Here is a 20,275-nt window from a genome sequence, read left to right as displayed (position 1 = left end):
AACCTGCATCTGTGGATGTAGTTTTTCATAAAAATGGTAAAATGTATAGAGATTTCTGTAGGAAATCTGAGGCCAAAGTGAAAATCTCTGGTTTAACCACTAACTTTTTGTGATCAGTTGTAAAAAATCTTCATCTTAAAAGTAACTAAAGCTGTCAGATAAGTTAAGGTAGACAAGAAAGTCCAATATATTCCTCTGAAATGTAGTCAAGGGAAGTCATAATGGAGCATAAAATGGAAATACTGAATTATCTGCATTTTTCTTATCCACTGCTGCTGAAAGAGAACGAGTGAACAATCAAAGCGGCTGACGGTTTAGAAGTGAATCCTGGTTTCACTTCCTTTCTACTCGGTAGGTTTCATTGACTTTCCTTTTAGAACTACCCTCTGCTGGACTCTCACTCCTGTCAGATTACAGCACGCAGCTCGGACTCTACGGGCTGCTTTTAAAGGCAGGTTCATCTCCACATGTGAAAATGTCCGTGTTCGATGGTGAGAACAAGCCTGGACCCTTAAATAAGAAATTAAAAAAAGAACAAAATCCAACTCACACTGATATTTATTTCAGTATGGCCATTTATACATCACACAGAGGATGAAATAAATACAAACCCAGAATAACAGTACTGCAGAATTCAGAATGGTTCTCTTGCATGATATGTTGTGCATATGTATCAAAATGATCTCGACAAGTAAACATTTGTCAATCAATGTTCGTGGCAGCTCCAAGGAAGCATAAATGTTCTGATTATTCTGCTCACCAAACTCATTAAAATCAACAATCCAAGAGCTGAAAATAAAACTGAGAAATTCCTTCAAGAGAATATCATGGTTTGTTAGATTAGGGACCACTTCGTGTGGGAGGAGATACAACAGCTACATTCTAGCTGAAATATCCATTTAACAGTCATAGCTAAGTGCAAATAAGCAAAATATATCTTGATTTCAGATTCACCGAAATCCAATAATTCACCCCCAAATCTTAATGCAAACACGTTTATTCGTAATTTGTAAATCTATGAATCATTTCAGTGTGTCTCAACACACAAGCAGCATAACAAATATTCTTTTAAATTTCCTCTGAAACTGCTGTACAGCATTTCAGAGCCCATTTGTCGGCTTCAAAAACAAAGACATTCCACAAAGATTTCACATTTACACTAAATCCAAACATCTAAAGCATCAGTGTAATTCATTTTTATGGTACTGATCATTTAAAATAGATATGTAATGCATTTTGGCCCTAAAACGGTGATACATCGTGAGAAAATGGTGTAAAGCTCAAATCAAGGAGAAGGCACAATATGAATCCTGGTAATTAGTACATTTCATGAACTGCGTTCGTTGTTTTGAATGTTCAAACTCGCACAAATGCAGAGCGTCGTCTGGTAAACTTGATGGTTAAAAATATTCTATTTGACACAAGACGGAAAAAAAAAAAAAAAAAAAAAAAAAAACTGTAAAAATGTGTTGGGATGCAATTCTTGGCAGCAGCCGTAAACCCCCATCGCGTCCTTGTGTTGATGGTGTGGCTGAATGAGAATTCACAGAGGTATTAAGATCACTCGTCAGTAACATTTGGCTGCATTATGTCAGTGTGTTTGCCTCTAAATTAGTGCGACGGTTTAGCTGCTGTAGCACTGAGGCTGTTAGCCCATTCTCTTCCTTTCAGAAGCACTAAAAGTCTGTTCGGGCAGGCCAATTGCAATCCTAATTGCACTTGAGGTGACTTCACGTGTAAGACATTGTTTTACTTTTCTGTCCATCAGCAGTCGTCCAGCTTCCTGAATGAGGCGACCTTGGTGATGGGCTGCAGCGCTCAGTCCTGCAGATCCCTCTCCAGGTACTTCTTCATGCGCTGGCAGCGAGGACAGGAAACCCCGACAGAGTTGCAGGCCAAGTGGAATACAGCTTTGCAATCTTTACACCTGGTTCAGAGAGACTAAAAAAATTAATAAAAATGCACTTACAAGTCCTGACGCAAGATGTTCGGTGAGGCTCTGTATTTTAACAACTGCAGACCTGTCTACGCATTTGCATCCGTCAACCACATATAAACAGTTTTAGGCACTGAAACTGTCCGACTGTAACATCTAGGTGTCGACTCGACTGTTTTTGTGCCCCAAGTCCCCTTTTGTTGACATGGAAACAGGAGATGCCAGCAAGATAATGCTGGTTTTCACCTTGTTAACAGAACATAAATGTGCAGTTACTCAGAGGTACTCCTACTTATTCGAACACACAACCGCCCATTGGGAACGTCTGGAGCATCTGTGACCGCTAGTCTCTCTCGTCTTTTTGGCGTGTAACACACTATTGGCTCCGTCAGACCTCACCAGGGCTTTTTTTTTCAGCCATTTTGACATGGTTTGACTTCTTGAAGCGGAGTTTTTTTTCCTTCCTGGATTATTCTGCACAATAAAAGTTGCGTCCTCTTGTGCACACATGTTGTAAGTTGAAGAAGTTGAAGATTCTTTTTTTACCCAATACAGCAAACACGAGGAGACGCTGCAGGCGGTTCTGCCGTCAGTTTTGTGTATAAGAGCCGTTAGTGTGACAATTGTCGTCAAGTAGACATTAGACAACATTAGAGCAGCAAGAGGAGAGATGGTTCGTGAGCATACCTGGTGGTGCTGTCAAACTGGAAGGGGAAAAGGATGTCATCAGAATGGCAAATCTGGCAAATGAAGCCACGCTGAGTGCACAGGTCACAGTGCAACACGTGGTCAGAGGCATGCTGCACCAGCTTGATCAGGAAGAGTGCATATTGGCCCTCTGCTATCTATGAAAAATAAAAACAAAACACATTTAGATGTTTCAGGGTGGCAGATGTTTGGTGCAGCATAAATAAGCCTGAGATATACCTGTCGTAGGTCCATGACGCTGTACAGGTGGCTCGACTCCAGCAGGTACAATCGCTGGCCCATCCTAGACAGAAATAAGGAGAAATGTAACGCATTAACATTTAAAAAAAAAAAAAAAAAAAAAAAAGGAGAACGGTCCAAAAAGAGTCCCTGCAGATACAGCGTATGAAACAGGAACACACCTGGCTTGGAGTTTCTTGACCGCTCCGCTGCGGCAGGTGAGCAGGTAGTCACCCAGCAGACGCAGCCTCTGCCGCAGGCTGTGGGCCTGAGCCATGGACTCGGCATGTTTCACCAGCTCAGGGTTCAACATCTCCAGGTTCAGCAGAGGTTCCTGCTCTACTTTTGCCAGCAGACGCATGGCTCTCTTTGACGCCTGAACAAACACAAATAGAAGAACTCTGATGAGGACAGCACACAGCCTCAGGAAGTGTGATTCTAATTGGGCCTTCTTGAAGAGTTCGAGCTGATTTATGGCCTCAAATGGCAGCTTCACACTGTTACTCTAGAAGATGGAAAGGTCACGAATATTTGACTCACAAAATGAACCATTTCTAACCTAAGCATGTTAAACGGTGAGGTGATCTGATGTTTTACATACATGTGTGTGTGTGTGTGTGTTTTTTTTGGGGGGGGGGTTTCTTTACTTCACCAGGCAGCTAGATTGTTGCAAGATTCACAAGAGCAGATTCATGAGATAATTCATTCTGCAAATGTTTGTGGCCAAAACATAAACCGTTCAGATCATCAGCATCCGGTAGAGTCACGCGTCCGTTTGATTGGACGCCATATTGTATTTTCCCTTTCTCTGAGGTGCGTTTGTCAACACAGACCCTCAATTCTAACTTTAAGACTGTATAATCAGCTTCTAAAATCATACTTCAGTCCATTTCTGATCCTCATAACCAAATATTCAACATATCTTTCCACTGTAAATAAAAACAAAAAGAAGAAGAATCACATTCTTAATGAGTTTCAATAATATAAAAACCCATTTGCGCGATTTAGTAACTCCCGGTAAGGTCCACATTCTTTCTTCTTTCTCCTCCCATCTTTTCTTCTCTACTAGATTTGACTGTTTTAGCCAAACAAAACAAAATCTAAGCGAGCAACATTGGTTTTAAACTGAGGTAATAAGAGAGCAGTCCTCACAAGATGGCGTTTACGTCCAAGCATACAACATGGCTGGTTCTAGGTGTGACGACGCCCTTTTCACAGACTAGTTTGCTCGCGATAGATTGCGATAGACAAATGCATCCAATCACATGCTCAGTAATTGTTTTGAACAGTTGGTCAAGAAGAAATCCCAGATGTGTCTGTAACAATGTGGTGCATCAGATTAGTTCACTCAAAAAACAATCCACAGTCTGCTTGCAGCATGTTGTGCAGTGAAAAGGGATCAGTACCTCTCGTTGAGTGAGATCCCAGTTGTGCACCATGCGTGACGGGATGATGGTGGTGTCACCCTTGTGGCAGGAGTCACAGTAGTGCTGGCCTGAGAACTCACATAACCTGGCTCTGCCCCGGGACGGACCGATCTGCTGAGGACAGTCTGCGAGTGACACAGTTAACACATCTCAATCTGATTCAGATCAACGCAGAACTATTAACCTTCGACTTTACTTTAAGAATTCCCTCTAAAACACGAGGGTTTACCAAGCTGTCCATCAAAACCTTTAATTTCTCACCCTCCGAAGGAAATGGAAAGATGAAATAAAAACCATTTGAGAGGTCAAACATTTCACTTTTACTGAAAGTTACTGCCTATCCACTCGTTTATCAGTATCTTTCTTAAAAATGCTCATATTTTGTGTGTCTTGTAAAGACTGATGTGATATGTGCGTCGCTCCATGTTTGAAAGGTAAAAGAACATTTATGTTCCTCTGCTCGGTTAGAACGCCATAATCCCCAAAATCTGCTTTTTCTGGACGTTTTTTCTGGCATGGACCAAAGAGATAATATTTTACAAAACGCCATTCTTGATTTCAAGCTTTCTTTGTTCTTCTAAACTTTGGGGCGATGCTTCAGACGGCAGAAAAAACGTTTCCTTTAAAGCAAATCTTTAGTAGTGTGTGTGCAACCCAGAAACTCCTTGCACTATTTTGAGCCCTTTGTACATTCATAAAAGTTCCTTTTGACTTCCACTTCCTTGTCTGTTTAAGAATAAACTCATGTGCCCACGGACACAAGCTTTGGAGACTGTGATTTCAGCTTCAGGTTAACTTTAATATACCGACACAGAATTCTATTTTGTCTCCATCAGTGTATTGAAAAGAGTTCATATAATGGACAACAGATACAATTACAGCAAGCGAAACGTGCAAAGTTACATACAGACCTGCACATCTGAAGCTCTGAGTGTCCAGCCCCTTCTCTGATGGAACTGTGCAAAGATGAATTAGAAGTGCTCCATCTTCTTTCAGTCTGTGCTGCACCAGTCGGTGCAGATTTCCAGTCAGCCCAGAACTCGAAATTGAAGCCGGCTCCTCCGAAAGTCCATCCTCGCTTTCCAGGTACGAGTCCAGAGCTCCACGGATCAAAGTCCTCCAAGTGCGAGCCTCCTCTTGGTTCTCTGCCCTGAGTCTTAGCGTCTCCTTGACAGTCAGGAGTTTGAAAAAGTCCGGTCCTCCCAGAGCGACATCAGGAACCACGTCCCGGATTTCCTCAATGGGGTGGGTTAGCCGCAATAATTTCCTTCCCTTTTGTACCTGAAAGCCTTTCAACGCCTCCAAGGAGAGGGAGAAGACCAGAGGTGCCCACGTACGGGCCTCGGGATCTTTAGAGAAGTACAAAACGGCTTCTTTGAGAGCATCCGTTTCTAAATCACCAGTCCAAGTCCAGTTGAATTCTTGCAGAGGAGGAGTTGCCGCTTGTCCTCTGCTGGTGTCCGTATCAGAGGAAGATGAGCGTCGCTCAGGGCTGGAAGGGGCAGAGGATGGAGATGAAACCGTGCGCTCATCCACGCCATTCTCACCGAGTGGCCGCAGCACCTCCCACTGATCGTCATACGACGCCGGTCGGCATTTGTTGACGGCCTCAACAATTCGGTCCACCCAGTCCTCGGCTTCATCGTGATTGGCTGCTCGGAGGTAAAATCTCTTTCCGGGGAAGGTCAGCTCGAAGCGGCCCTCCGGTGAGTTGATGCGGGCATCTTCACATCGCAACAGGGAGCAGTTGTCGGAACACGTCCTCTCCTCTGCATTCAGGTACAGGCGGAACTCGAAGGGTGAAAGCTCGCAGTAGTAGTCGCGCCACAATCCCATCGCGCCTCGCCGCTCCAGGTGGCCAAGCTTCAGCAAGCCTCGGAAGGGGTTGGACAGCCCTGACAGACACAAAGACGGACAAACATAACAAAAAGGTTCAACAGAGGAGTCAGGCACAGATCGTTTCACATGATCTCTCATTAACTGAACCAATTTTTAGAGAATCAAGAAACCACAGAAGAGGATTCACATCGGCTACGCGTTTAATTCAAGATTACTAAAAATTACACGGTAGCTGCTGTTGGCTCTGCTGGCTCTTTAAACATCATAACAAAGGACCCATAGCCATGTTTCTTTACCATAAAAACATAATAAAAGTTATTTTAAACAGAATTGTAGAAAATGGATAGATGGAATCTCTCTTTTAAGCTCATTTCAAACTTTCACTGTTTCCAACTGAACATGTGAGAGACTCGTGTGAATAATCCCCCTCGTCTCGTGCCTTTTTCTAACAAAAACCTTCTACGGAAGACCAAGAGCAAATACAATTCAAGGTTGTTTTTTTTTTAAGTAGGGTCGTTTGAGCTTCCTATCCAGTCAGGTTTAATACCTTGAAGAAAAAGTTTTCTGCACCCTCCAGTTTGGAGGAGCACAGACGAGTCCATCAGCTGAGGAGTGGAGATGGCGGCAGAGATGGTGACTCCACTGACAAAAACACTAATTTTTACCTTCCAGGATCACACAGCTGCTTGCTTATTACCGCCTCGACCTATCACTTTATTTGTGTTTCTGTGTGTTAAAACAGCAAAGTCACAACTGAGACAACTGATTGAAACGGTTGTAGTATTTTCTTGTCACTTAAAGGTAGGGTAGGAGATCCTGGATTTTGAGTCCAGCGAAGCTGCATTTTGAAAATACACAGGTCAAAAGTCCCAACCCTTTTCTTCACTTTCCCCCCGAAGCCACGCCTCTAGAGTACATGAACGTGCAATGCTTGTTCACGAGCACGAAGGTGCACGAGCGCTGTTCTGACAGCAAGCATCGATCGTTGCCGTATTTAGTATTTAGTATTTAGTTTATGCTAACTATACGTTTAATAATGCTAGGTGCTAGCCAAGCTGGCTCTAGTTTAGCTTCCTGCCAAGCTTCTGGACGCATAATTCGTTCACGGAGCAGGGTACGCGCACGGGGGGGGGGGGGGGGGGCAGATTGCAGTTTGATAGACGGCATCAGAATCCAATCATTGTTAACAGTCCATTCAGTATGATTGGATACTGTTTTTCCTGGATTGTTCGTTCTAGAGGCCACTAAAACTTTTCATTTTTGTTCAAAACTTTTAATTAATTGGTTGCAATGGGGGTGTGAAGAGTATTTCAAGCAATATGTAAAAAAAAATGCTCCAGAAAAAGAACCTCTACCCCACCTTTAACTGGCTTTTGCCAACCTTTTCTGTTTGTTTCTTCCCTTTGAACCTCGCATACAGTGTAAATTTAACATATTCTCCAAATTATCCATTTGGCTTTTCTCATTTATTTTTCTTATTCCTTACTCATTAGTTTCTGTTGCTTGGCAAATGCAATGAGCCTGAAAAAAAATACAGCAAAACGTGATCAATTTTGTAAACATGACACTGAAATGTAGTTAAGTTAAAGTTATTTAATAATTAATTATTTAGCTTAGTTAAAACGATGCCTGTCCTGTTCATGTGGGCGTGTGAACATGTAAAATGATTGCTGTAAGAGAAATTAATGTCTAAAATGAAGGGATTGTGTGGAATACCTATTTGTCTGCGATGGACCACACTGGGAGGTGACTGCGAGACACTGAGCTCAGCTGCGGGGGGAAGAGGACACACGTCATCATTGTCGGGCAGTTCTTCCAGACGAGGCTTGTAGATGTCGTCCTCAGAAATCCAAGAATGCGAGTGCTGCAAAAAGTGACGAGAGTTGTTTCATAAAGCGCCGTAACAGAACCGTCTTTTAATTCATATACTGTACAAACAAACACTGCTTTAAGATCACCTTTACTTCAGAAAGATCCCAAACAGAAAACACAACAGAGCTGACATTGTTCGGCGAGCAGACCGCAGTTTGTGAAATTTGTTCCTGTGAAATCATGAGTCTTTGGGTTAGTTTCTTAAAAAGCTGTGACAAACACAAGCACATATTTGTGTATCTGAACTGACGTTAACAGAATGGACAACAACAGTGCGGGTTGGGGGGAAAGGTTACAACATATCCCGCAGCTGTTCCTGTTCGAAAATCACACGTTAACGCAAGAAGCGGGACTTGAATCTTACAGCAGGTAGTTACAGTGAAGAAGAGCAACTTTTATCCGTTTTATTTCATTCACAACATTCAGCCACATGAGCAGATTCATTTCTGATCTGCCTGCGATGGTATTCTGAAAGGCCATCATGAGCCTTACAGCAGCAGGGACACAGTTGGACTGATTTAACTACTCATGATCTCCTCATGCACAGCCAAGACTTTTCCAAGAATTATAGAGAAGCTTGTGTTGATTTGCCACCATGACAAATTAGTTCCAAGGATTTAGTGTCAAACATCCTATTTGTCATTTCCTCAATGGGAATACCCAGAAAGCTGTTTCCCCATCCATAAACTCCACAGTATTTCTCCCCAAGTTGTAATCAGGAGCCACAGCTTTTACGAACCGATCAGAGTGTGTAAGACAAAGACTTAATTCACATCATGCGACTTCATGAACAGAGACCTTGTAAAGTTTGCATCATTGTCAACCAAGAGCTATTTGTCTGCAAACACAGTGTACTTACTGAGAGTGAATCTGAGGACGATCTCTTGCTGAGGATGCTAGCAGAACGCTGTGGAACTTTGTGCACTTGTGATTTTAGGTTGTTTTCTTCTGACTTGTCTGTTTGCTTAATGTCCTGCTCAGGCTCACTGCTCTCCTCAACAGCAGTCACATGTGCTCCCCCCACGGGTTCCACGGGCTCCACGGGCTCCACGGGCTCCACGGGCTCCACGGGCTCACGGACTGGGGAGAGAATGGCTGTTTCTGACTGTAATTCAGAAGAGGCAGTATTGGAGATTTCAGGGGGGGGCAGGTTATCAGGTTGCTCATCACATGAGGGCAGCTCGAGGGATGATGGTGGGAGATCCGAATCAGAATTTGGAATTTGGTCCACGGGGTCTTGGGATGCCATAGCGGGGCCTTGGGTCTCACTGTCTGAGCCACTAAAAGTGGCATTCTCCGAGAACTGATCTGCTCCCGTGCTGGAGACGAATGAGTCTTCACGCATGGAGTCCTGACTGCAGTGTCCACTCTCCCGGAAGTCACCGAGCACACTATAGAGAGGACAAATGTGTTACAGTAAGTTTTTTCTGTCAAGTTCAACAAATTTGAATGAAACAATAACACCATGTGTGACGTTTCCATCCTTTCTTTTTACTCCTGGTGTGAAATGAGCACTTTTTCTTTTCTTGACATCACTGCACTGTAAGACTTGCTTAACATTCGGTCCAAGACGATCATATTAAAAAAAAAAAAAAAGGCAAAGATCTTTAAATCTCGAATAGTAAGAGTAATTTATGTCTTGATGGGTTAATGGTTAATACACGCTGCCCCCCCCTCCCCTCCTGTGAATTTCTTCCTGCAGGTACAGTGTGTTTTCATTAAAGTAATCACATCAGCATCCCCAGTGGAACACTGTGGCTCACTGAAGCGGAGCCCAGAGGAATAAGGTGCACACAAAGCTTTGAATAAACAAAACTATGGTTTTTAGTGCAATATCTTCTCTTTTGGTTTGGTGTTTTGTTGACAAAAAAAACAAACAAAACAAAAAAAACACAGAAAATCAACAACCTTCTCTGTCAAATTGCTTTTTATCTCATGCTCCAACATAAGCCCAAACAAAGATAAAGCACAAACGTACTCTTTCTGCGGCCTCCTGGTGCTGGTGTTAACGCTGATGGGGGTGTCCAGGTCACCTGACGACCACTGTTCTCCTGCCGGGCTGCGGGGGTCCTGCCCCTGCAGGAGGCTGTCGGAGCTCAAGCTGGAGGAGAGCTGTGAGGAACCGGTGGTGTCCAGGCTTAAATTAGATGAGTGAAGAGCGGTCCTTCCTCCTTGTAACACACCCGACCCCCTGCTCAGCAACACTGGGCATCCTCTCTGCATATCCAATGCGTCCGACGAGCCCGACGACTGGGACACGGTATCCCACGATTCCTTACGTGTGGACTTGGAGGTGGGAAGGTCTCCACCATTGAGTGGCAGGTCAAGTGCGTCTGCCTGGGAGAGGGGGCAGAGTCCAGCTAGAGCCAGAGGCGTGGTGGTCCATTCGTTGAGGACAGCCGACTTGTAAGACAGGCTGAATGTGAGCGAGGCCAGGCCCTGGAGGTAGCTGAGCAGAACTTCTCGCTCCTCTCCATTCAGGAGCAAGGCGGTGGGCTGATAGTAGGCCCGCAGCTTGGAGTCTTCACGGAACAGCGATGCAAGGTAGCACTCCAGAAGGCCGTGGTTGAGTGCCAGTCGCAGCCATGCTCGGCAGCGGCCCACATCCGTGCCCACGAAGCTGATCTTCTCCAGCTCTGTGATCACGTCACTGTGGGTTGCAACGTTGTTACCCAGAGATGATCAGTTAGCCATAAAACATGGCAGCAAAGTGCAGCAAATTGTAACCGCACAGCTCAGCTCTAAATAAGACCTATTGTCTGTTTCAACTTACCGGTGGGTGACAGACTTGAGGAGGCTCCAGAAAAAAGGCTGAGGGAGGGATCCCCGGTCCGTCTTTCTGTTCCGACCTCCAGCTTCAGACCGGATGTACTTGCTCTTGATCCCATGGATGAAGACGGCCTCCAGGGCACAGCAGAGGAGGTTAGCATCCCCATCTTCACTGGTGACCCCAGCGTCGGACGTCACATATCGTTTCTGCAGGCCCTTGAGTGACTGGGCCAACTTCTCTTTGATCTACATGACAATGTGTGGAAGAGGGAAAGAAACATCAGCTTTATTATTGTTTTGGTTTAGAGTGAGATCAACAAAAAAAATAATTAAAATTTTATATATATATATATTTTTAAATCAGCAAACAGGATGTCAGCAAACAGAAAGACATATTTTCATGTCCCCGGTGTGATGAGAAATAGATTTGGTAGGGTAAAGGACCACACTCTTATGAAACATAGCTACTGTCACATGCCTCCCACTGTCAGCTGATATGGAAAGAAAGAGAACATAAACAAGTAACAAGCAAAGCTACATTAAGCAACAGCTTACAGGAATAAAAAAAAAAACGTTGCAAAACTTTGGACTTTGGTCTCGATAATGAGCACTGAAGAAACCATTTTTAACTCTGCTTGACATGGCAAGACAGCTTAAAAACAAATAAAACATCTAAAGAACCTGCTACTTGTTAGTCCTCCCAGCTCCCAATCACACACTCATGCAACAAGTCAGCAGCATTCATTCATATTGTAATTTTAGTGCAAGTCCAGTGATACGCATGCAAACACAAAACTACAGGGCTCCAAACTGCAACCATTTAACGACATTTTACACATGTTTTAAAGAAAAATAGTTACTAAAACTTAGAACTAAAAGCACCAATCATCATCATGTTATACATGTTGTTTATTTCAATGCAACATTTCAGCCCCATAAACTGTGTGAGCCATTTTAGAAACAGTACATCTTTGCCTTTTTCCGAACGATTAAACCTGCTGATTAGTTATCTTGATTTAAATGTCACACGCGTGTGAGACGGTGGGGAATTAACACAAAGATCCCATCATTATTCATGACATAACAGTCACAAGTTTCTAACAGACATGTTGCATAGAAATAAACAACATGTTTTTCTTATACCGCCCCTTAACAGTCATGAGCAAAATTTACGTTTGCAGCTTTTAAACGTGAAACACTATCAAAGCACAAACTAGACGTGGACTGATGCACCGATGGAACTGCAGCATTTTGATGGCAGAAAACAAGCGTGGAGCGGAAAAAACTCTATACTGCCCAAAAGAAGAGCTGCTGCCATCCAATACATTCATGAGTAACTCTGAATTGTTAACTCAGACCACTGTTTATGTGAATGTAACTTAAATTATAGTATGTGTGCAGTTCACTGAAAATAAGATAAGGATAAAGATGATGGATTCCTCTTATCTGTCCTTTGTGGTGACACTGATGTATCAGCCAGTCAACCTAAACTTATACATCAATGATTATTTAACCAGTATGTCACATACTTCTATTTCACTACTTGAAATGTGCTTTCACTCTATCGCTGCCGGGTATCTTTTAGGTTTCAATTCTCCTGTTCTGTTATTTAGCTGCGATGTTATTTCTGTACGTGCATGAGTATGTATACGTGTGCATTTATGTGTAAGCACTTACTTATGTAATGCACACAGGCATGCATAAGCATACCTGCATCATGTTTATTTTTCTAATTACACCACCACTTTATTTCAATTTCCCTCTAGAAAGCACTTTGAAACAGTGTTAAAGGTGCTATATCAATTAAACATAATATCATCCACTCCAGGTTTGATTTGCATTTAAAAAGTCATTAAACTACAAGAAACCAAACAGCTTAGGTGTATCTTATTTTAAATGACACCTGATAGCGTGTAACTATAGTGACAATGTGTAACTATCACCAGGACGTGTCGCAACAGGTAACAAGCCACTTAACAACCAACGTGACACAACAGAAGAACGCTTCTGGAACGCCAGGCTGTGGGGAAACGTGTGGCAATGTGAGCTTAGATGCGAATAGGGTACAAACGTGGAGAGTAAATGGCCCCAGCTGTCAAAAGGTTGTGAATGGAACTCCTTCAAATAAGAGAAAATGAGAGGTTGAGTATAAACCCTCAAAAGGAAAGCTTTGAAAGCAAAGCACCCAGCACAGGATTTCACCTGTGTGTAAAACAGTTTGTGGTTATACTGACATATTTTGCCCTGTCTTACTTATAGCCTTGCTTCACAAGATCATGTGACAGCTAAATAAACCGGGTTTGTGAAAAGGCATGTGAAGAGGGAACATCCATTTCCTCCTAAGATCCACACGAGGGTAAATACAGACAACTTTGCAAATTGTGTATGGCCTGCTGTTCACAATCCAATCCAAGCCGTCAAACAAGGAACTCGCATGACTGACCGGCCAGATATACCCAGAAAATACAGCACATCCTCGAGAAGATCCCTCTCTTTCTCTAGATATCCACCACAGTCCTTGTTCTTTCCTCTTTGAGGTTTGTTTGCAGTTAGAAACAACCACTTCTACTACTGAAATGCCATCACTTGCACTGTTACCTTTACCGCTGCGCTCTTACGACACCACGCAGACTCTTTAGTCGTTTCAGGTCGCTTCATGGAAGCATTCTTTTTGGCTGCTTTTCAAAAGACTGCCTCAGTTTGGCTTCGCATTGAACGGAAATCGAGCTACAAAGAGCCAGTAGTGGAAAAAAGTTGCACAAGTGTATTTACAGGATTATTAACAACCTAACATCTGCTTATATTCTTTCATGCTTGTTACTTCGCTGCTGTTGCTCTGCAATCATATCTGCAATAAGACCGTAAACAACAAGGCAGAAGTGAAGTTGATGTTAATAAGATTGTGCGTCTTACCTGTTTGAAATCTCTAGTCTCTGGTGGCGTGTCTGGATTCTGTGTGGCAAGCATGGCACCTCTTGGGAAGGTTTACTCCCACATTGCACGCTGACAAACACACAAAGAATTACTCTTGGGTTAGGAAAAGAAATAAACAGCCCTGGTTTCATCTGTTCCACTTCACAAATGGCATTTGCAGCTTCTTCACTTCAGGTAACCAACAAAGCCTTATATCTTTCCTCATCACGAGACTCTCCACTGTGAGATATTTGCTTTTTCATGGTTTCTGTGAGTAACCACTTAGCAAATGAGTCATGTGAGGCACTGATTAAAGAGGGTGTCTGCGAGGAAGTAGCTACAAATGGTTCAGAATCAACTTCCCCATAAAAAAACAAGCTCTGTCAGAGCAAATCAGGAGTTAAACTACAGGTTTTCCACTAATCATCACACATAGATAGAACAACTTTTAATACCGCTAACGCCAAACTATAGCCAACTATAGGCTTAACTAAATGTTAGCCTACAGTGGCACACTCTTTGCATCTTCCAAGTTTAATTCACAACCACTCACAGTTTGTCTAAAATCATTTCTCGTCTCTACAACTAATGTACATGTTATTAAATTGCCAGTTTAGATGTCATCTTCTGTCTTGGGTACGAGTGTGTGCATTGATCCCGATCAGAGACAACACATTCATGGTGATATTACACACAGAAAACAAAAATAGGCTGTGAAAACCCCACGACTTACATAACATGTATCTTAGAGGATCAGAACAAGATGCACGCGATTACTTAAAGCCTTAATGTGGCATTATCAGCTAACCTGCACTCTGTTAGTTTATCACATAGTTAGCATACTTACCGAAACAGGCTAGCTAACCTGTCTTTAACGTCCAAAATAAAGCAAGTGTTGTCAGTGAATTTGTGTAAATTCAGTTAATATAAGTCAGTCCGTACAGTCGCTCTCCATTGCTTCTGCATCAAGAACCCCCCAAAACATCCAAATAACACAAAATTAGCAACAACAAGCGAGTCCAACTGAAGACTGGTGCATCACGGGAAGTCATAAAGACACATGATGCATTCAAGTTCCAACTTAAATATAGTAAAAGTGACATCTCCCGACAATTTACGGACAATAAACATATTTGTCAGTTTCATGCTTGCTCTGCTCATTTGCTGCCATTTCACTTATATTCTCATAGCACAAGCTGCTCTGTACCTTTTCTCAATTTGTAACACACAGAAAATACTAGTGTGAGCAGCGTTATTTGAGCTTTATATCTGATTAAAGAGGAACAATCACTGGCCCCATCTTTCATACATATACTTTGACATGAAAGCAGTATATTTGTGTCGATACTACCTGAATTAACACCATTTACCAGAGCAGAAACAGCGGCGCCGTAGTGGAAGTTGGAAGTGACAGTTATATATACGAGCAACAGTGGATGCAGCACCTCTATTGAGCCGTGTTGTTGTTTCTTCATCTGCTGACGTGAGGACTTCGTGTCTTCCACTGACAGATTGACAACACAGCGCGAAAAGAATTCAATCACACTCTCTCCAACTTCTAAATTACCCCAGCAATAACAAATTCCGTTAATTCTTTCTAATTATAAATCAGAATAACCTATTGTTCATTTGTTTGTTTACTTGTTTGCTTGTTCATCTCAAAGGTCGAGGACTTGGGGGAAATGGGGGGGAAGGGGAAGGCTGTCCGTTTTTATGCAACCATAGCCTTGGAATACACTGATTTACGTATAATGTCTTGCACACACACTCACTTGGTGCAAACAGGGGCGCCAAAGTGCCTTTCTTTCTTTCTTTCTTTCCAACTTTTATGACTCACCTTGTGTAAGCCTTTAAGTCTGAAGTTTGTTTTTGCGAAACTTGGACTCTCTTTTTCTTGGACATTAAAGTCTTCCCATGTAAACTGCAGGTGATGTGCAGTGTGCTTCACAGCGGTAGAGTAAAACGAGAATAATATCAACGGATAAGCGAATAAACAAACACATCATCACAAAGAACGTTGGCTCGATATCCACCAAGGACATTTGAACCCAAGATAAACCTGAAGCTTGATTTAATTTCTGTCTGAGCTTTGTGCCATTAAACATATCACCCTCAAATACAGACAAACAATACAAGTTGCAATAATATAAGTAGATAAAGTAAAAACCAAGGAAAGCAATCGTCCAAACCTGCTCATTGTTTCCAGACTGCGTGCGGTTACTTTCATATTCCAGGTTGAAAGTGCACGAGGGTGTGCCTGCCATTGTCACGTCACTCACGCAGGCTGTTGTCTCTTTCATTTTCCCTTCCAGCATGTTATGTGGACACTGCATTCATAGGCGCAGACATTTTAATGATAGATGATTTATCATTGAATACCTGCTCACAGTATACAGTAAATAGAAATTAATAGATCCTTTCTTTTAAAACAGTATTTGTATACAGAAGGCAGACTTAAAGGAAGGTGAGGCTCTAAACAGATTTAAATGTCTTAAAATAACCCAAACTGAACCCTTAGAAAACATTGTAACTGAGGACAACACATTTTATTCCTTTGAAGGGTATTGCATTCACGTTTCCATATTACTCCAAGACTTTTCTATATAGCACATAGTGAATAATAAATTACATAATTTCATGGCCAGGTGTATTCCACGTTGTTTTCTTTTGTTGCCTTTCCAAACCCACTTCGGGCTTTATTATCACATTACATGCAACATTGTCCCACTGTGGCACCAATCCTTATTGAGGGCATTATTTCAAATGCATTAGTTCATCTAAGGCTATAGGCTGCATATTTGTTGGTGTATGAAAGCCGCAGTTCATGGTCTTTGTGTCCTTCCAGGTGTGTGTGAAGAAAATGATATGTGTGTGCGCTTTGCTTCAAAAGAACCACTGCAGACCTGCTCCAAAGGCATACCAGGACACATCCAACCTTACTTTACACAAAGGCTTTTTTTTTTTTTTTTTTTTGCTTGATTTTTTTCTCAGTCAGCACAGTTCAGGCTCCTCTCCGACTTCTAGATGGAGTGTGTGATGTAGGGTTAGTTATTCCACAAAGCACTGGGGATGCTACAGAGGAGAAAAGTGTGGGTCTCCCTCTTCATCTGCACATCCAGGGGCCCAAGGCATCGGTAAGTCACCCTCATCTTGTAACATAAACACACACACACGTTTTTTAAAAGTATAATGATATAATAGCATAAAAGCTATGTTGCTTTTCCATAAAAGGTAGAAACTCACTCAAAATATTTAGTGAATCCCACCAAACTTTTTGGGTCAAAATGTTCAGAAAAGCTAGTGGTGTAACAATTAACCCAGGAAATCTTGTGTGAATGCATGTGTTTTATTCTCCTTCAGTGTTGACTGTTCAGTAGACTCTGAAGAATGATTTCAGATGTTCACACCCGGCTCTATTTATCAATGAAATCCTTGAAACTGAGCGGTTTTATAGCCACAGGCTTGTCTTTGACACAGAAAGACTCGATGAACTATACCTCTCCACTTTGAATCCAGAAAATCGGAAACCGTTGCTTTTGGTCTCAAAAACCGTGGAAACTCACTCTCTCTAGAACTTTATCGGTACTCGTGTTCTACTGTCAGGAACCTTGGAGTCATTGTTGACCAGGATTTGTCTTTTATTTCTCTCATTAAACAAGTCTCTGGAGAGGCTTCCTTTCATCTGTGAAACACCACCAAAATCAAGAGAATCGTCTCCCAAACTGATGCTGTAAAACTGGCTCGTGTTTGTTACATGTAAGCTGGACCACCACAGTGGCTGCATGTCCAATCAATTCCCTGAAGATCTTTTAGTTGATCCAAAATTACATTGTTTTAATTTTTTCTTTACTTTTTCTTTTTAAAACGTTAATCTTTTGCCCTGGCTGTTGATGTTTGAGTCTTTGCTTTTCCTCTGTTAAGCTATCTCGGTTACACTTGTGTTTGAAAGGTGCCATGTGGAGTTAATTACAGAGTTTTATCATTATTGAGTTCATTACAGAAACCTGGGCTGAATTAAGGTCGACATGTTTGTTGTTTGATTTTACCGAATCAAAAGAAAGTCTTCGCCTTAGTTTATGTAACACGGATAAAAACAAGAAAGATATTTCTGATAAGAGATATCATCTTTAATCAACATGATAAATATAATAAAAAGCATATTTTCATAATGCAGATTTAAGAATAAATTCACACATTGAAGAACAACATGATAAATAAATAAATAAATAGATAAATAAATAGATAGATAGGTATATAAATAGAAATAAATTAATAGACAAATAGACTAACTCATCCTTCATGTGATAGACAGATAACAGACAGAGTTATATATAGAGAGTTAGATTGATGTTTTTAATTCTGATCCTGCAGATTGGTGTGTGCACTTCACTGTTGGTGATATTTTCAGTAAACCATGAGAAATAATTGAATAGAAATCTGTTCTGCGTGTTTTTGACCTGATCCATTACAAAATGTTAATTCCACCCTTCAGTTCATGTATATGGAATAAAAACAAAAAAAAACAATTTCTGATGGCTGTAAGAGGTGTCATTTTTATTGGCTGATACAGCGGAGACAGAGGAAAAATATTCCGGTTTTCTTCATACAAATTTAGAAAATAAATAAATAAAACAGACAAATAAATAGTCACTCAATAAATAAATAGATAAAAAATACTGTATATAAATTAGCAGAGCCGTCTAAAAGACTAACTTCATGTGACGGACAGATAACTGAAAGAGATAGATAAAAAAAGAAACAAATAAATAAATAGATAAATACAGAAGCAAATAAATATATAGATAAATAAATATGCAGGTGCATGAACTAACTCATCCTTCATGTGACGGACAGATAACAGACAGAGTTTAGTTGGCAGTCAGTAAAGATGCAACCAGCTGGTCTATTTCCATCAGATGGGCTGTGATTTCCTCTCTGATCAGCTCCCAGGCTTCAGCACTGTGACCCTGCAGACACAACAATGTTCAATCATTATTATCACAATATGCTCTTAACCTAAAACACCACATCTATAACAGGAGAATTAGTTAAACTAATGGAGACTTACCATTTTCTTCAGGATGTGGTTTGACAGTCTCTTGAAGTGCATGTGCAGCTTTGTGTTCTTCTTCTTGTGGCCGTGGCTCCCAATCTGAATCAATTACAAGATTGGAAGTCATTTAAAAACAATCATTTCTCATGTAATCTGTTTACATTTGCCAGGAGTTATGTTATATTGAATGTGATCGACCTCTCAGCTCAGAGGAGTGACTGAAAGTGAACTTACACAGGAGAGAAGTTCATCCGCCTGTTTGTTCACAACATTGAGAAAGTTCTCCACTGTGCTCTCCTCCCACGAGGAAGAGCTGTAATCCTCATCAAACAGGGCACACACCTCCTTCAGAGCCTGAACTGCCAAAGCAACTTTATCCTCAGCCTGCAAAAAGAAGAAGAAGAGCAGTAACAGATTAGTACAGGAATATGTTCATACTGCTTTGTCATGATTTCTTATGTTTTGCATTTGCAGTCACAGGAAACAGCAGGTGAGGATGACTCACGGATGCTTTGGAGGCCTGGCTGTAGAGATGAAGAGGGAAGGCCACGGTGTTCTCCTCCTCAGCATCCCCAGTGCTGTTAGTGGAATTATTAACCTGCACACACACACATCATGTGATGAAGTTAACTAACACAAACAGAAAAAAAGGATGAAATAGTCATTGAAACAGCAGATCGGGACACTTACCATCATTTCCATTAGATCCAACGACTGATCACTGAACTGTCTGAACTTATGATCAATCCATCTGCAGCTCAGAGAGGAGCCTGAGCTGTACAGACCGAGGAACAGGCAAGCGAAGAAGATCCTGCTGAGCATTTTCAAATTCCTTCAAATCGTCTTAGTAGGAAGTCAGCTCGGATGGTGTTGTGTTGGAGCAGACCTGCAGAGGCTCTTTTAAAGCAGAGCGCACATATTTCATTTTCCCTAACCGAACGTCAATGCGGCTCACCGCGCTCAGGTGAAAAGCCATATTTCGGATTCAAACAATGCGTAAACTAATAAAAGACCATTCATGAAAGAGGGTAAATGCATGTATATGTACAAGATTACAACACGAATTTGTGACGTTTACAAAAGTAGTCCTGATAAGAAGAAAAAACCCGAATGAAATACTATAAAACAATAAACACATACCATAAACTCATAAACATTTGTTGCACAAAACAAAATCATATACTGCGTGATGAGTGTTTAATCTCAATTCTTTACATATTACCAGGAAAACGTAGTTCTTTGCTAAGTTTTATGTTATTTGTGGACAAAAAAAAAAGTTCATCCTTTGAAGTGCTTTTCTTAAGCTCGAATGATTTATAGGTCAGCGTAAAATAGTCAAGTCCATGGACTGGACAAAGAATGGGTGAAAAAAAGCAGCCAGTGTCCAAATAAATACACGAAAGACCTACAGACCTACGGAGAGCTATTGTTCAAGAACATTTAAAAAGATGACAAGAAAGTCTGGATGCTTGGAAGTAAAATATAAATAAAAGAGGGGTGGATCGAGATTTTTGCAAAGCATTATGTGTTCTAATCTGC

At 41.6% G+C, this 20,275-nt stretch overlaps 2 protein-coding genes across 3 annotated transcripts; both read right to left on the bottom strand.

Moving 5' to 3' along the window:
* Nucleotides 1-540: 540 nt before the first annotated feature.
* Nucleotides 541-15,926, bottom strand: plekhm1 (pleckstrin homology domain containing, family M (with RUN domain) member 1). Of its 2 annotated transcripts, none has more exons than XM_075457478.1 (12): nucleotides 15,873-15,926; nucleotides 13,684-13,773; nucleotides 10,775-11,016; nucleotides 9,980-10,651; nucleotides 8,861-9,392; nucleotides 7,846-7,993; nucleotides 5,202-6,185; nucleotides 4,270-4,415; nucleotides 3,046-3,239; nucleotides 2,864-2,927; nucleotides 2,624-2,781; nucleotides 541-1,927 (listed from the first exon to the last, which is right to left on the bottom strand). In XM_075457478.1, the coding sequence occupies exons 2-12, from the start codon at nucleotides 13,735-13,737 to the stop codon at nucleotides 1,819-1,821; spliced, it is 3,303 nt and encodes a 1,100-aa protein (XP_075313593.1). In that variant the 5' UTR covers nucleotides 13,738-13,773; nucleotides 15,873-15,926; the 3' UTR covers nucleotides 541-1,818. The 2 variants fall into 2 exon arrangements, with proteins under 2 accessions (XP_075313593.1, XP_075313592.1); XM_075457477.1 differs by lacking the exon at nucleotides 15,873-15,926 and adding an exon at nucleotides 14,531-14,725.
* A 2,625-nt stretch (nucleotides 15,927-18,551) lies between these two features.
* On the bottom strand, nucleotides 18,552-19,558 carry LOC142373895 (interferon a3-like). Its single transcript, XM_075457360.1, has 5 exons — nucleotides 19,427-19,558; nucleotides 19,242-19,334; nucleotides 18,971-19,120; nucleotides 18,752-18,835; nucleotides 18,552-18,650 (listed from the first exon to the last, which is right to left on the bottom strand). The coding sequence occupies exons 1-5, from the start codon at nucleotides 19,556-19,558 to the stop codon at nucleotides 18,552-18,554; spliced, it is 558 nt and encodes a 185-aa protein (XP_075313475.1).
* Between the last annotated feature and the right edge of the window lie 717 nt (nucleotides 19,559-20,275).

The sequence above is a fragment of the Odontesthes bonariensis genome, chromosome 23 (assembly GCF_027942865.1).
Source record: "Odontesthes bonariensis isolate fOdoBon6 chromosome 23, fOdoBon6.hap1, whole genome shotgun sequence".
In the NCBI taxonomy this organism is placed as follows: Eukaryota; Metazoa; Chordata; class Actinopteri; order Atheriniformes; family Atherinopsidae; genus Odontesthes; species Odontesthes bonariensis.
Note: the sequence above shows the minus strand (reverse complement) of the source record. Positions and strands in the feature narration are given on the sequence as shown.

Bases quoted from the DNA above. Each gene is read 5' to 3' on its own strand.
- LOC142373895 (XM_075457360.1), bottom strand. From the start codon at position 19,558: ATGCTCAGCAGGATCTTCTTCGCTTGCCTGTTCCTCGGTCTGTACAGC. The intron at 19,121-19,241 runs GTGAGTCATCCT...TTCTTTTTGCAG, and splicing joins GCCAGGCCTCCAAAGCATCC to GCTGAGGATAAAGTTGCTTT. The intron at 18,651-18,751 runs GTAAGTCTCCAT...TTGTGTCTGCAG, and splicing joins ACCACATCCTGAAGAAAATG to GGTCACAGTGCTGAAGCCTG.
- plekhm1 (XM_075457478.1), bottom strand. From the start codon at position 13,737: ATGCTTGCCACACAGAATCCAGACACGCCACCAGAGACTAGAGATTTC. The intron at 11,017-13,683 runs GTAAGACGCACA...ATTGTCATGTAG, and splicing joins AGACTAGAGATTTCAAACAG to ATCAAAGAGAAGTTGGCCCA. The intron at 2,782-2,863 runs GTATATCTCAGG...TATTTTTCATAG, and splicing joins GCGTCATGGACCTACGACAG to ATAGCAGAGGGCCAATATGC.